The sequence below is a fragment of the Amblyraja radiata genome, chromosome 16 (assembly GCF_010909765.2).
Source record: "Amblyraja radiata isolate CabotCenter1 chromosome 16, sAmbRad1.1.pri, whole genome shotgun sequence".
In the NCBI taxonomy this organism is placed as follows: Eukaryota; Metazoa; Chordata; class Chondrichthyes; order Rajiformes; family Rajidae; genus Amblyraja; species Amblyraja radiata.
In genome coordinates, this window is record NC_045971.1 from 27,005,646 (window position 1) to 27,021,403 (window position 15,758).

The 15,758-nt window shown below is 41.9% G+C and overlaps 1 protein-coding gene across 2 annotated transcripts in view; it reads right to left on the reverse strand.

Moving 5' to 3' along the window:
* Positions 1-8,395: 8,395 nt before the first annotated feature.
* Positions 8,396-15,758, reverse strand: part of slc4a1 (solute carrier family 4 member 1 (Diego blood group)) — a 58,782-nt gene continuing 51,419 nt past the window's right edge. Inside the window, exons 20-21 of one of the 2 annotated variants that reach the window (XM_033035364.1) lie at positions 14,338-14,511; positions 8,396-11,723 (exon numbers count right to left, since the gene is read on the reverse strand). In XM_033035364.1, the coding sequence (XP_032891255.1) occupies positions 11,643-11,723; positions 14,338-14,511 (255 nt within the window). In that variant the 3' untranslated portion in view covers positions 8,396-11,642. The remainder of the gene's footprint in view (positions 11,724-14,337; positions 14,512-15,758) is intronic. The other variant, XM_033035363.1, reaches the window with a different exon arrangement.

Consider the following 15,758-nt stretch of genomic DNA (forward strand, 5'->3'; position numbering starts at 1 on the left):
CCCATATTCCCTGACTCCGCTATCTTTAAGAGCGCTATCTAGTTCTCTCTTGAAAGTATCCAGAGAACCGGCCTCCACTGCCCTCTGAGGCTGAGAATTCCACAGACTCGTAACTCTCTGTGTGAAGAAGTGTTTTATGATATTTGTGTGCTGTTATCTTTCAACTTAAATACCACACATTTGATCCTGCAAATTGTTTTGTTTTATTATATCAATAATTGTAACATAAGCACCAAATATATTGATATTTAAAAACAGATATACAAAATGAATAATTTGTACGTTTTTGCCCACTTTTTTTCCTCGCTGGAAGCTGTTTCATGGATAGCTGCCATGGAGTAAGGGCAGAAGGCAGATTTAAGATCACCAGTGAAATAAAGTACAGGATCACTGACTCTCAAGGGAAGGTATGGATGGAGTCTGTTGGACAACATTGTCTAAAATACAACTGAGAAAATATATAATGTCCCAAGAACAATATCACATATAAAAAAGTTTGAAAATGCATACCTCTAAATGCAGGGACAGTTTCTTCCCAGCTGTTATCAGGCAACTGAACCATCCTATTAACGACTATAGAGCTATCCTGCCCTACCATCTACCTCATTGGATGTCCCTCGGACTAGATTTAATCGGACTTCACTGGACATTATCTTGCACTAAACATTATTCCCTTTGTCCTGTATCTGTCCGCTGTGGAGGGCTCGATTATAATCATATATGGTCTTCCTGCTGATTTACACAAAATGCTAGAGTAACTCAGGCAGCATCTCTGGAGAGAAGGAATGGGTGATGTTTTAGGTCGAGATCCTTCTTCAGACTGAAAGTCATGGGAAAGGGAAACGAGATATAGATGATGATTTAGAGAGATATACTGTAGAACAAATGAATTAAAGATATGTAAAAAGGTAACAATGATAAAGGAAACAGGCCATTCTTAGCTGTTAGGTGAGAAAGAGAAGCTGGTGCGACTTGGGTGGGGGAGGGATGGAGAGAGAGGGAATGCTGGGGTTACTTGAAGTTAGAAACATCAATATTCATACCCCTGGGTTGTAAGCTGCCCAAGTTTTCCTGCTGTAAGTCTGTGGTTGTAAGTCTTGCCGCTTACTAAATAGCAGGCAACAAAAAGCTTTTCCCTGTACCTCGATACATGTGACAATACACTGAGCTAAACAAAACATTTTTCACTCTGTTTAGCTTTGTATCTTCCATGACGTTGGTCATCATAGCCCAGACCAGATTAGATTAGTTTATTGTTATATTCACCGGGGTGTAATTAAATGTCCCCATAGTCAGAACACAGTGCTGGAGTGACTCAGCAGGTCGGGGAGCATCCCTGGAGAAAATGGATAGGTTGAGACCCCTTCTTCAGACTGTTTGTTGGGGAGTGGGGCGAAAGTTGGAGAAGGAGAGAGTCTTGTTTGCCTGAAGCTCATGGAACAAACATGGAAATGGCAAATACGATAATGAAGATGACAAAGAATACTAAACGGCAGAATGGTGCAAAGAACCTTGTGCAATATGAAGTGGTGCAAAAAAAACAAACTAGAATGTAAGGATGGATTAACTAATTGAGGAGGAGCCTTCACTTTCCATGGATCTCATTCAGCTTAATGTGTCCGTGCCATTTGAAAAAGGCCTGGCCAGTTTAATGCCCCTTCCAGCATTAACTCTAACCCTACAGGTCATTCCTCGTTAAATCTACATCCAAGCTCAGTGCACCTGTCACTTACCTGGCTTTGTCCCAGCTTCTCTAAAAGTGAGGAGGGTTTTGCTTGTATATCTTTCAAGCATTGAGTTCCATGTCCTTACAATGCTGAGGTTAAAACAAATCTTTAAAACCCTTGCAATCCTCTTAAATTTATGCTCCGTGGATTCTGCCACTCATGCAAGAGAAAAAGTTCACCATATTTAGTTTTTGTAGGCCCTTGTAATTTTATACCTCTTACTAATGTCCCTCTCAGCCTCCTCTATTCCAAAGAAAACAGATGTAGCCATTGACAGAACAGTACAGCAGAAGAACAGGCCCTTCAGCCCACAATGTCTGTGCTGAACATGATGCCATTACCAACTCTCACCTGCCTGTGCATTATCCATATCCCTCCATTCTCTGCATATCCCTATCCAAAACTTTCCAAAACTACCTTAATGCCACTATCATATCTGCCTCAACTAACTTCCACGGCAGCACATTCCAGGCACTCGCCACCCTCTGTGTAATAAAACTTGCCCTGCACATCTCCTTTAAACTTTATCATAAAGCTATGCTCTTGTTATTTGATATTTTAGTATTGGGGAAAAGGTTCTCACCCGATCAATGCTTATAATTGCATATACTTCTATCAAGTCTCCCCACAGCCTCTGGCATTCCAGAAAAAAAAATGTCAAGTCTATCCAACCTTTCCCTGTAACTAATACCCCAAATCCAGGCATCATTCTGGTAAAACTTCTCTGCATCCTTTCCAAAGCCTCCAGGTCCTCCCTATAATGGGCCGATCAGAACTGCACACACCACTACAAATGTTGCCTAACCAAAGTCTTATAAAGCTACATTATGATTTCCTAACTCTTATACTCAATGCCCTAGCAATGAAGGAAAGCATACCATATACCTTCTTTACCACTACCTACTTGTGCTGCCATTTTCACAAAGTTTGGGACTTGGACCCCAATGCTATTAAGGGTCATGCCATTAATTGTATAATTTCACCTTACATTTGACCTCACATAGTGCAACACCTCACACTTGCTCAGATTAAACTCAATCTGCCATTTCTCCAGCTGCTCTATATCCCACTGTATACTTTGACAACTTTCCTCAAAGTCTGCAACCCCAGCAATCTTGGTGTCACGTGCAAACTTATTATCTAACCGGTCTACGTTTACATCCAAGTTATATATATATATATATATATATATATATATATATATATATATATATATATATATATATATATATATATATATATATATATATATATATATATATATATATATATATATATCTTGGATGTAAACGTAGACCGGTATATATATATATATATATAACAAACAGCAGAGGTCCCAGCACAAATCCTTGCGGAATTCCACTGGTCACAAACCTCCAGCCTAAATATTGCCTTTCCACCGGATTCCTCTGTCTTCTATCCGTAAACTAGTTCTGAATCCATGGGACCAAATCACTGTTAATCCCATGCATCTTAATCTTCTGGATCAGCCTACTTTATCAAATGCCTTATAACAACATCCTACCATCATCGATCACCTTCGTTGGCTCCACAAAAAAACACAATCAGGTTAGTAAGATATGACCTGCCGCATACAAAGTCATGTTGACCGTCCCTAATTAACCCATTCTCTTCCAAATGGGAGTAAGTCCCATCACAAAGAATCCTCTCCAATAGTTTGCCTACCACTGACGTGAGGGTCACCGGCCTATAATTCCCTGGATTCTCTCCACTTCCCTTCTTTAATAAAGAAACAACATTATCTTCACTCCAGTCCTCCAGGACCTCGCCTGTGGTTAAAGGAGATGCAAAGATATTTATCAATGCTTCCGCAATCTCCTCTCTTGCCTTTCTTGATAACATGAGATAGATCCCATCAGGTCGTGAGGTTTATCTGCTTTAATGCTCTTCTTAATCAGATTTAGATTCAATCTTTATCCTTATTGTCATTGTGCAGTGTACAGTGGAGACAACGAAATGCAGCTAGCATCTCACCCAGAAGAGCAAACATAGAATAATGAGCAATAAATATATATACGTACATACAGTAGTAGTAGTGCAATTTTTCTGGGGGAAGGAGGTCCGGGGGGGTGGGGGTGGGGGTGGGGGGGGGGTGACTGGCAATCACCAAGGTGCAGAATTAAGTAATGTAACAGCCGCAGGGAAGAAGCTGTTCCTGAACCTGCTGGTCCGGCATCGGAGGGACCTGTAGCGCCTCCCGAATGGGAGGAGGGTAAACAGTCTGTGGCTAGGGTGAGAGCAGTCCTTGACGATGCTGCAGATGCTGCCCTTCGCAGACATCGCTTGCTTTGGACAGACTCAATGGAGGGAAGTGAGGAACCGGTGATGCGTTGGGCAGTTTTCACCACCCTCTGCAGTGCTTTCCGGTTGGAGACAGAGCAGTTGCCATACCATACTGTGATACAGTTGGTAAGGATGCTCTTGATGGTGCAGCGGTAGAGGTTCACCAGAATCTGAGGAGACAGATGGACCTTCTTTAGTCTCCTCAGGAAGAAGAGACGCTGGTGAGCCTTCTTGACCAGTGTTGAGGTATTGTGGGTCCAAGAGAGGTCATCGGAGATGTTGACCCCCAGAAACCTGAAGCTGGAAACATGTTCCACCTCCGTCCCGTTAATGTGGATGGGAGTGTGCGTGCCGCCCCTAGACCTTCTGAAGTCCACAATGAGCTCCTTGGTGTTCTTGGAGTTAAGGGCCAGGTTGTTGTCAGCGCACCATGCTGCTAGGAGCTGGACCGCCTCCCTATAGGCCGACTCATCGTTGTTGCTGATGAGGCCAATCACCTAGTTAATCGCAATCACCAGTTAATCTCAAACTGCCCTTGCTTGTTAGTATTCTCTACACTGATCTCACAGTCCTCCATGTCCTTCTCCTTTGTGATAACAGATGTAAAATACTAATTTAGTATTAAAATACTCACCTACATTCCCAGGCTCCAACCACAGATTCCCTTCTTTATCCTTGACCGGTGCTATTTTCTCCCTGGGTAGCCCCTTGTTTTTAATGTAGGTATAAACATATTTGGGACTTTCTTTAATCCTTCCCAACAAAGCCATTTCATGACCCCTTTTGACCCTTCTAATTGCCCATTGGAAATATTTCCTCTTTTCTTTACATTTCCCAAAGACCCTGCCTGATTCTTTCCTCTTAAACCTCAAAGCTTGCGCTTCCTTTTTCATTTGACTGTCCAATGAATCCACTTAGGTAAATTTCACCTGTTCTGGCAATCACCTTGCTGATCTCCACATACTCTGCAGACTAACCATGTCTCCTCTGTAGTGCAATCCATAATGTTCTCAGTTTTCGAAGTTGTCTCCTGGTGATTGGACCTCATATATTCTAAAGTTTGACTGTTTGAAAAGCATACTAAATGGCTTTCTAATCACCTTATTGGACTTAGATTAGTTTAGTTTAGTTTAGCGATACAGCGCGGAAACAGGCCCTTTGGCCCACCGACTCCGTGCCGACCAGCAACCCCCACACACTAACACTATCCTACACACACTAGAGACAATTTACAAATTGTATCAAAGCCAATTAATCTACAAACCTGTACATCTTTGGAGTGTGGGAAGAAACCCACACGGTCATGGGGCCAACGTACAAATAGCACCCGTAGTCAGGATCAAACCCGGGTCTCTGACGCTGTAAGGCAGCAACTCTGTACCATAGTGCTGCCCTGTTCTACCTATTATTTTAAAGAACTGTGGGCAGATACCCCTAATGCAACACCTCATACTTCTCTGGACTGAATACTATCTGGCAATTTTCTGATTAGATTGCAGAGTAAAGCTTCCTCCTTTACTGACAGCCACATGGCCATTTTCTATAATTTACAAACTTTTTATCATGACTCCACTGTTTAAACATGAATCATTAATGCACACATTTAAAAGATAATTAGAGACTAAGTATTGAATCCTGTGGAACTCAGCTGATAACAGTTTTCCTGTTGCAACCATTAACTGTGGCATCGTGCCACAGAATCAGTTTTGGTTTTAATTTGCCTCTGGGTCCCATGGGCTTTTACTTTCCCAGTAAGTCTGTCATTTCATCTTCATTCATTTATTCATCACTGCCATTCACTGCGGTCCCTCTGCAATGGGATACATCAGATTCATCGTTATGCTCACAAACTGCTTGCCAGCAGTCATGCAGCTGGTAGTGCTGTTGCCTCGCAACGCCAGAGACCTGGGTTCGATCCTGACCTCTGGTACTGTTTGTGCAGAGTTTGCCCTATCTCCGGGTGCTCCGGTTTCCTCTCACATCCCAAAGACGTGCAGGTTGATAGGTTAATTGTCCTTTGTAAAATTGCCCCAGTGTGTAGGAATTGATAAGCAAGTGGGATAACATGGAACTTATGTGTAGGAAGGAACTGCAGATGCTGGTTTAAATCAAAGTAGACACAAAATGCTGGAGTAACTCTGCAGGACAGGCAGCATCTCCATGGGACTAGTGTGAATGAGTGACCGATGGTCGGCATGGACTCGATGGACTGAAAGCCTGCCATTGTTGTGCTGTTCTCAACAAGAAATCAACACTCTTCTAGATGTTCGATACATAAGGATCTGGCTTTTTATTGACATAATAACAATCCGGAGCTCCACAGAAAAGAAAAAACAAATTAAAATCTTCACGATATTCTTCAGAATTTTTTTCTAAATCCAGTTAACAAATAAAGTGGTTGAATCAATTATTTGCCACCAATTGAAACAGGTTTTAGTCAATGTCTGCATAAAATGTACATTGAAAGCATCCCACTTCTCTTTCTTATATTCAGATGGCCAATCAAAGATGATCAGTTTTGCATCCAAGGAACAATCACACTTAAGCATTTGGAAAATAATTTTCTGCTTCCATTTTAATGGCTAAAGAGCAATTATTGGGCCATTGGCGTTTTCTTGTTCCCATTTTATCTGGTTCGGTCTGTATCATAATTGAACTTTTATTGGGAACAGTTTAACTTTATCTTCTTTAATTTTTCTCATCGCTCTGAATAGTTTTAATGACTTACAGATTAAAAGCACCAATTACAGTATGTTAGGTGTATAATTATATATCCAGGTACCAAGGAAGGGGAGTCATTTAAATTATTATTTTGGGAGTGAAAGAAACCAAAGTACTATCTGTGGCATCACACATCAATTAATCAGATGTGTATACTGATCAGCCATGATCATATTGAATGGCGGGCAGGCTCAAAAGGCCGAATGGCCTACTCCTGCACCTATGCTCTGTGTTTCTATGTTTCTATGTGTAGTGGCCTTCTGCTACAGGTGGCAACTATTAATCATATTTGTTTGGCCATCAAAATATGAGAGAGAAGTGGAATGCTTTCAAAGTACATTTTATGCAGACATGACTAAAATCTGTTTCAATTGGTGGCAAATATAGATTCAACCACTTTATTTGTTAACTGGGTTTGGAAAAATATACTATTCTACAACCTGAAGAAACAGGCTCCTTGCATTCTCATGTCTTTCACTGACACCAGAATTAAAACAAAACAGATTTACTCTATGTTTCCACCTATTGTCTCCTTTGTGCCAGAAAGATTCAGAACCACTTTAACGGACACTGTCATACATGCATTGTGCACTCATCTCCAACACTCTCTTTGCAAATTAGAAGGAGGTTAAGAAAGAAATCTCCTCTAGCAACGGGAGCAAGTAAAAATAAGATGCCATGTCACCTGACCAGAGTATCTTCATAACTGGAAGATGGATGTAAACGTACCTTAAATATGGATATTAAAGGAGGAAAGGGATGGGAGGAAAGAGGAAGAACAGGTGCCCAAAGTCTATGTAGAAACAAAGAACTGCAGATGCTGGTTAACACACTAAAGGACACAACGTTAACTTAGTAGGTCAGGCAGCATCTCTGGAGTCTGAAGAAGGGCCTCAACCCAAAGTGTCACCTATTCCTTCTCTCCAGAGATGCTGCTTGACCCCCAGAGTTACTCCAGCATTTTGTGTCTATCTCTGGAGAACATGCATAGGTGACATTTCAGGATGGGACCCTTCCTCGGACTGATTGTAAGGGGTGGAATAAAGTTGAAAAGAGGAGAGGGAGAACAAAGTGTGGTAGGTAATAGATCAACACAGGGAAGGGGGAATTTTGAATAAAGACTAAAGCAACAGCACCATCATGTGGTGAGAGTTGTTTAGGGCACATACTGTGGTGATCCTAACTAGCACAACTCCTGTTGCTTTCTGTGTTGGAAGACCAGTAACAACTACATATGTCTTACATTGAAGACATCCATTTGTGTGGTTATAACATAGTTTGAAAACCAGTTTAAATTGAAGAAGGCATGAACCAGAGGAATGCTGGTGAGGAGGAACCGCCATGAGGGATGGGGGATGGGGGATGGGGAGATAACAAAAGGGGACCTGGTGCGCGGAATTTGTAACTTTGTAAGCACCCTTTATGGGCGACGCAAACAAAGATTTTCACTGTTACTTGTCACACGTGACAAAGTATTCAATTTTGTGCTTGGATGGAAACGTTGATTTGATGTTAGTCAGATCAGTCATGATATTATTAAACGGCAGAGCAGGTTAAAGGGGCCAACATCTAATTTGTGTGCTTCAGAAATTCATGATTTCATAAATATTGGATAACTGCAGGCAAAAACTGAATAGCTGAGATTATTGGAGCACATATCTTTATTTAGAAAAAGACAATCCAGTCTGAAAAAGTAATCACATCATAAGCAATCATCGGGAAATTATTCATTATCGAGGTGATGTCTTCATCTCCATCCCATCACATTTCAGAAACTTTACACGATATTTGAATATAAAAGGGAAAATTATTAACTGCACAATTTCACCAGAGCTTGTCCACAAATGGAACAATTCTAAATGAACCTTTTCAAAAAGGCATATTGTCTTTTGTTTTTACTGTGCTTTCATTTCATTGTAGGAACAGTCTAAAAGTACCCAATCCAAATCCAGGAAGACTTATCTATAATCGAATAAGTGGTAGAAATTATAATAACTCAATTAAAATGTAAATGTATCAAAATATGGATATTTAAAAACATGGGATGTATCATCAAAGCAATTTAATGGAATTAAATTATTGCTAAAATTAAGCAGTGTAAGCACATTACAAAAAATAAATGCACACAAAAGTTTCAGGCACCTTAGCTAAGAATTATTGTTATTAAAAGATCGTATTCCCCTTGGTTAAAATTCTTGAGAGAACAAGAAATTGCATTCATTTTGAACTCAGCCACTTATATAAAGCATAAATCAGCATTTCAATGTTATGAAAAAGCCTCTTAAAGTCTGAAGGATATAGTCTCTGAAGCATCTTGTAATGAAATGGTCGCTAACTACTAAGAATTATATTGATGGAGGGGTGGTGGGAGAGTTTGACCCTTTTCACAATGGGCAGGAGAGGATTGGCAAGTTTGAGACAACAGACCCTCACCTGTTGAGAATATGAGAGTTTTAGTTCTAAGGAAATTTGGGAGCATCCAGAATCCCACTCTGAAGAGGAAAATCCCAATCTACAATAAGTACATAGAGCTCTGTTTCATAAGAAGTCATGTATAAGTCATAGGAGAAGAATTTGATCATTCGGCCCATCAAGTTTACCCTGCCATTCAATCATGGCTGGTCTATCTTTGTCTCTCAACCCCATTCTCCTGCCTTCTCCCCATAACCCCCGACACCATTTACTAATCAAGAAACTGTCAATCTTTGCCTTGAAAATACCCATTGACTTGGCCTCCTTGGTCTGTGGCAATGAATTCCACAGATTCACCACCCTCTGACTAAAGAAATTCCTCCTCATCTCCTTTCCTCTGAAGGCGGTCACATTTGGCACTGGTTCACCCTGTTTATAAGGATAGAATGATACAATGTGCTCTTTATTGCATTTATTTTTGACCAGAAAGAACCCTCGAGACAAACCTTCTGCTACCAACAAGCCTCCTCCCCAGTATTGAAAGCTCACAATGTTTACTGCTCTCTCTCCAAAGTGACAGCTGACCTTCCCACTCCCCACCAACAGGCAGTACTTGCTGTTCCCCCATAGTTAGTCCAACACCGCCTGATTTTCTTCCTCACTCACCAGTTACGAGGATGCCGAGGGTCTGAGTTTTAGGGAGAGATAGGACAGGGTAGTATTGTATTCCTTTGAGCACAGGAGGATAAGGGTTGACCTTATCGAGGTGTACAAGATCATGAAGGGAATAGATGGTGCTGATGCATTTTATTTTACGGTCTTTTACCCAGTAGAGAAATCAGGAACCAGAGGGCATAGGTTCAAGGTGAGGGGGGAAAGATTTAATGGGAACCCAAGGGGCAACTTTTCTACACAGAGGGTGGTAGATATATAGAACGAGCTGCCGGAGGAGGTAGTTGAGGCAGTTATTATAACATTTAAAAGAGGGGTATGGGCCAAACGTGGGCAGGTGGAACTAGTGTAGATAGGGCATTATGATTGGCATGGACAAGTTGGGCCATGCTGTAATACTCTATGACCCTATGACTAACTTACAATAATTCACATTTCCCCCTCGCCTCTTTTATTACCTGGTTTGATTTATTTTCCCCCTCCCACTGCCTTTACTTTACTTTAGAGATACAGCATGGAAACAGGCCCTTCAGCCGCCGAGACCGTGCCGACCAGCGACCTCTCACTATCCTCCACACTTGGGACAATTTACGATTTTTCCGAAACCAATTAACCTACAAATCTGTATGTCGTTGGAGTGTGGAAGGAAACTGGAGCACCCGGAGTAAACCTATGGGGAGAACAATCAAACTATGTAGAGACAGCACCCATAGTGAGGATCGTAATGGGACCTCTGGCTCTTTAAGGCAGCAACTCTACCGCTGTGCCACTGTGCCGTCCAGTTGTATTCAGATAACATGATCTACCTGCAGCTTAACACATACATATTCATGTAATTCTATATTGTTGTTTGCTATGTGCAATGACCACAGGTTGCTTGACAGGTAGGAAACAGAGCAAAATGGGAAAAAAAAGCTTGTTAGTAAATTCAACAGTACTCCCATGTCCTGACTTTGTAGTTTGCTCCCTCACCTCCGACCCACCAGAAATACTCACTCCACTATCACGTCCACTCCCTACAAATATTGGGGCGCAGAAAAAACCCCATATTAGCTCAAGTAAAAACAAAATAATAGTTTGCAGGGATGTAATTAGTTTGAGAGGAAAGGTTAGTAATATGACAGCAATACTTTCATGGTGCAAACTGCAGATGCTGGTGTCTTGAGCAAAAACAGATTGCAGGAGGAACACAGTAGAACAGTCAGCATCCGTGAAAAGAAATGGACGGACGACATTTCGAGTCAGGACCCGTCTTCAATCTCATCACGGGTTTCCAACCTGAAACGTCGTCTGTCCACTTCCTCCACGTACTGGATGCTGTCTGATCTGCTGAGTTGCTCCCACAATCTGTTTTTCGTTCGTCATAGCTTTTGCTGCAGCTAGAGTACTACTATTATAGAAATGGAATAAAAAATGGCAACAAGATTTTAAATGTGTTAAATGGAACAAACGATGCATGCCTCACATGTCACTAGCACCAGCATATAACATTCCGGGATCTTGGGCAGAGAGTGTAAAGTTGTACTATTGTCATCTAGTCTATTATCTTTCTCTACTTAAACATGGGTAAGTCAGTCCGTATTTTGATAATTATGTTACCATGGCAACAATGTGACTTAATTTGGTCCCTGGTACTGGGATGTGATTGTGTATTGACAATTGCACAACTTTGAAACTCACCACCCCTCCCTTTTGGCTTTCACCAATTCACAAAGGAAAATAAGCAGGACAACGAACATTGATCGGTTTTGTTGTTTCTTAAGTTGCAATGAGTTAACGGCTATGTCCTGAATGGGTTTGGCGTCGTTAGGATGGCATTGGTATTTCATCATAAACGTCCTTTCCTGCCTGCTCATCAAACGTAGCTTCCACTTCGTCTCCATCCAGCTTCATAACAAAAATAAAAACATGGTTACTTCACTGCATTTCTGAACCTGTATAAATCCCACCAGCTTGGTGATGGGACCATGGATGTTGATAAATTGGAGATATCATAGAACATCGCACAGTGCACCTCAGGAGCAGGCCCTTCAGCCCACAATGTCTGTGCAGAACATGACGCCACGTTAAACTCATCTCCTCAGTCTGCACGTAATCCATATCCCACCATTCTTTGCAAACAAAATCGGTACTGGTAGTACAGCGGGAAGAAATCTAATCTCCCAGATTGTGAAAAGTTAGGGCTCTGTGAAAAGCCATTCTCCAGAGAAGATACAGGAGTGTATAGGAGGGTAAGAATAGACTGGGAGATGGCATTAGAACCATTGCACATGGCAAAAATAGAATAACAACTCATGTGAGGATTCTTCCCAGTACTGGTTTGTTGTAAGGGGGCACCGTCCTGTGTGGTGTGGCTGCCCAGACTGCAGCTGTTCGTTTTTCACTCTTTTTAAAAAACATTTTAGTGAGTTTTAGTGTTTTGTTTTTGGAGTTCTAGTCTTTTTTATGTGGGGGGTGGGGGGGAGGAAGGGGGAAACTACTTTTCAGGGTCCCTACCTGGTCGGAGAGGCGGCTTTTCTCTGGGCTGCACTTTCGACCCATCCTCGCGGCCTACCAGCGGGCCTGGAGAGGCATTTCCTGAGGGGACCGCCCAGTACCTCGGCTTCGGCGGTGGCGGCGCAGCGCTTGAGCGCTATTGCGGAGCGGGCGATGCCTCGCCTGGGTCGCCGCACTGGAACTCTGGTGAGCTGAAGACCGCCGATGAAACATCGCGGAGCTGCTGGACTATGGAGTGGCCAGCCACGGGCGGCGGCGCTAAACATTTCATCGAGAGCCTGGGATCTCTCGCCAAGATCGCCAGTGGTGGAGCTCCATCCGGCGCTGCCTTGTTGGCTTCGGAAGCCGCGGTCTCCGGTAAGGGAAGCGGCCGTTCCAGGTGTCCCATGCCGCTGAGAGGATTCTCCTGACGCCGGAGCACCATCACCCGGCGAGAACGGCCTGGAACATCGGGCCTCCGTGGAGGCAACTGTGGAGGCCTCGATAGGCCCGACTATGGGTGGACATGGGATGGGGACTGGACACTGTGCCTTACCTCATAATGGGAACCATTGTGGGGGGATGTTTTTATGTTTAAATTACTTTATTATTGTTATGTCTGTATTCTTTCTTTATGTGCTGCATTGGCAAGAAGCATTTCACTACACCTAGGTGTATGTGACCAATAAAATAACCTTTGAACCTTTGAACCTTTGAACCTTTGACTACCAGAACTAGTTGTATTCTGGAAAATATAATCAACATGTAATTTAGAATGTACATAGGACATGGTTGATTACTTCCACTGGAGGGAGTTGCAACCTTGTCCCCAAAATTACTTTTTCACTGTTTTCCATCAAAGTTGAACCGAATGGGAAAAGGAGAGAAGAGAAAATGGCGATATCTTCTCAATCTCAGTACTGAAAGAACAATCCTTTATTTTGAAACTGTGATTCCTGATTGTCGACACCACAGTCCGGAGAAATATATGTTTAAGCCATTTTGAGAATTTTGTGTGTATCAATGAAATCATCTCTCATTTCTCTCAATTCTAGCCAGCAGAGGATTCTGATAGATTCTAACTTGGTGCTCGGTTCCAAATAAAAACTCAGCAGACTTATTGTAGCTAAGTAGAGAATTCTTGTCTGTCATTCAAACAGCCTTTTCTCTATCTCTATTAACTAACAGTCAATAAAGTTCAAAGAAACCTGACATTTTAATGCCCTATTCTTTTTCCCTTGGTTATTCAAAGCAGAATACTTTAATACCTATAATAATTTAACTCCTCGGATGTCTAAGGAAACTCTTACCGATAAGTCTTACCAACGTCTACAGATGCACTAGGGAAAGCATTTTATCGGGATGCATCACAGCTTGGTTTAGCATCTAGTCTATACGTGGCTATAAGTTGTGGACACAGCCCAGTCAATCGAGCAAACCAGTCTCCCCCCGCACGCCCCCGTTCACCAATTGACTTAATCTGCACTTCACAATGCCTCAGGAAAGCCGCCAACATCATCAAGGGCCACTCATACCCGGCCATTCTCTCTCCTTCCCTCTCCCATTGAGCGGAAGATACAGTAGCTTAATAGCATATATCACCAGATTAGAGAACAGCATCTTCCCTGCTGTTATCAGACTGTTGAATGGCCCTGTTAGAAAATGATGGATTCCAAGTCCACCAATCTACCTTGTTGTGGCATCTACACTTTAAAAAAATCTGCACTTTCTCTCTCGCTGTAACACAGTATTTTGCATTCTATTTCCTTCATTTCTCACTACATGTTGTGTTCACATATAGTTTGATTGTATGTATAATATGATTTGCCTGGATTCACAAAGCAAAGATTTTCACTGTATCTCCATACACGTGATAATTATCACCCAATACCAATAATGGTGGTTGTGGATCATACCCTTGTCTGTATAACAAAGTGCCTTTACCATAGAGTTTAGCATGGAAATCAACATCATTTAAAGAAGAAGAGTTTGGAAATATTTCTTACTCATGCATTTGGATACTTACACTTTTCATCTCCACTGGTGAGAAAATCTTGCCCAGTGCAAACATTCTGAGGGGGACGGTAAGAATGAGCACGAAGGGAAAAGCCAGTGAGAAGGCAGATTTGTTGATCGCCCACAGAATCACAATGCAGAGTAGCTGGATGATAGTAAAGATGTGCATGCGACGGGTGTGCACCTAGGTAAAAGAGAAACACAGACACATTCAAAAATTGTCATTTGGAATGATGAAATTATTTTACATACAGTCCCGAAAGAAATAATTCAACATAACATTGTGGTGGCATAGTGGCGTAGTGGTAGATTTGCTGTCTTACAGCGCCAGACACCCGGCTTCGATCCTGACTACAAATGCTGTCTGTACAGTGTTTGTACATTTCCCCCTGACCGCGTGGGTTTTCTCTGGGTGCTCTGGTTTCCTCCCACCCTCCAAAGGATAATTGGCTTCAGTAAATATTGTAAATTGTCCCTAGTGTGTAGAATAGTGCTAGTGTATGGGGATGGCTGTTTGGTGCAGACTCGGTGGGCCCACTTTTGAAATAATTTAAAATATTAAAGCAAGTGCAATTAAACAGTTATAACTTGCTTTGTTGTTCCTTTCTTCCCGGGCAGCCATACACTCTTCATTCAAATGCATGGGCTTGTAGATCCTGGGCCAAGATCCCAGAACAATTCCCCATTGCAAATGTCAGGAAATTTCAGTCTGCTCTTGTCCCGCTGTTGGATTTCATGCCGAGTCCAAAGGCAGAATGTAGCCAAGGAACATTCAGAAACATTTAAAACTTGACCGCTCAATCAGATGTCAGCAGTTTTTGGGGCAGTGTTGGAGAGGAATTTATTTTCCATTGCATTCAATGCAGCTTTGTCACTGCAGTGCATCCTACCAGTTGGCCTTCAGTGCATTGAGCCAACAGCCAGCCCTTCCTCACTCACATTTGGTAAGATGGGGCAAAAAGGTGACAGCGGGACTCAATTGTAGACAGTGAACCCGCGGAAGCGAAATCTGGGCTAATATAGATTTCAAACAAATAATACACAGAAATTGAAACAAAATGAGAGAAAGAAAATTAAATTAAAAAAAGAAATGGAGATAAGAGGCTGAAAGACAGAATAAAAATAATTGCAGTTGCTTTTTCAAAGTCTCCATTAATACAATCTGAAGGAATGAAGCTCATAACTTGTCAAAGTTAATTCTCAGTATTGGAGAGGTTTTATGACAATAAGCTTTACAGCATCAAAAAAAAGTTGGAATGAACAGGCCCTCGCATTTCATGATGCGTTTCTTAAATATCTATCACATCTATAATTGAATGCCATTCCCAATTTTTTTTCAGCTGAGCTTTTCAGTAAGATGCTTTTAGCCCAACATCTAAAGAGCACAGCATCTTGGATTGCAAAGTCTTAATTTCTGCATTTAATTGCATA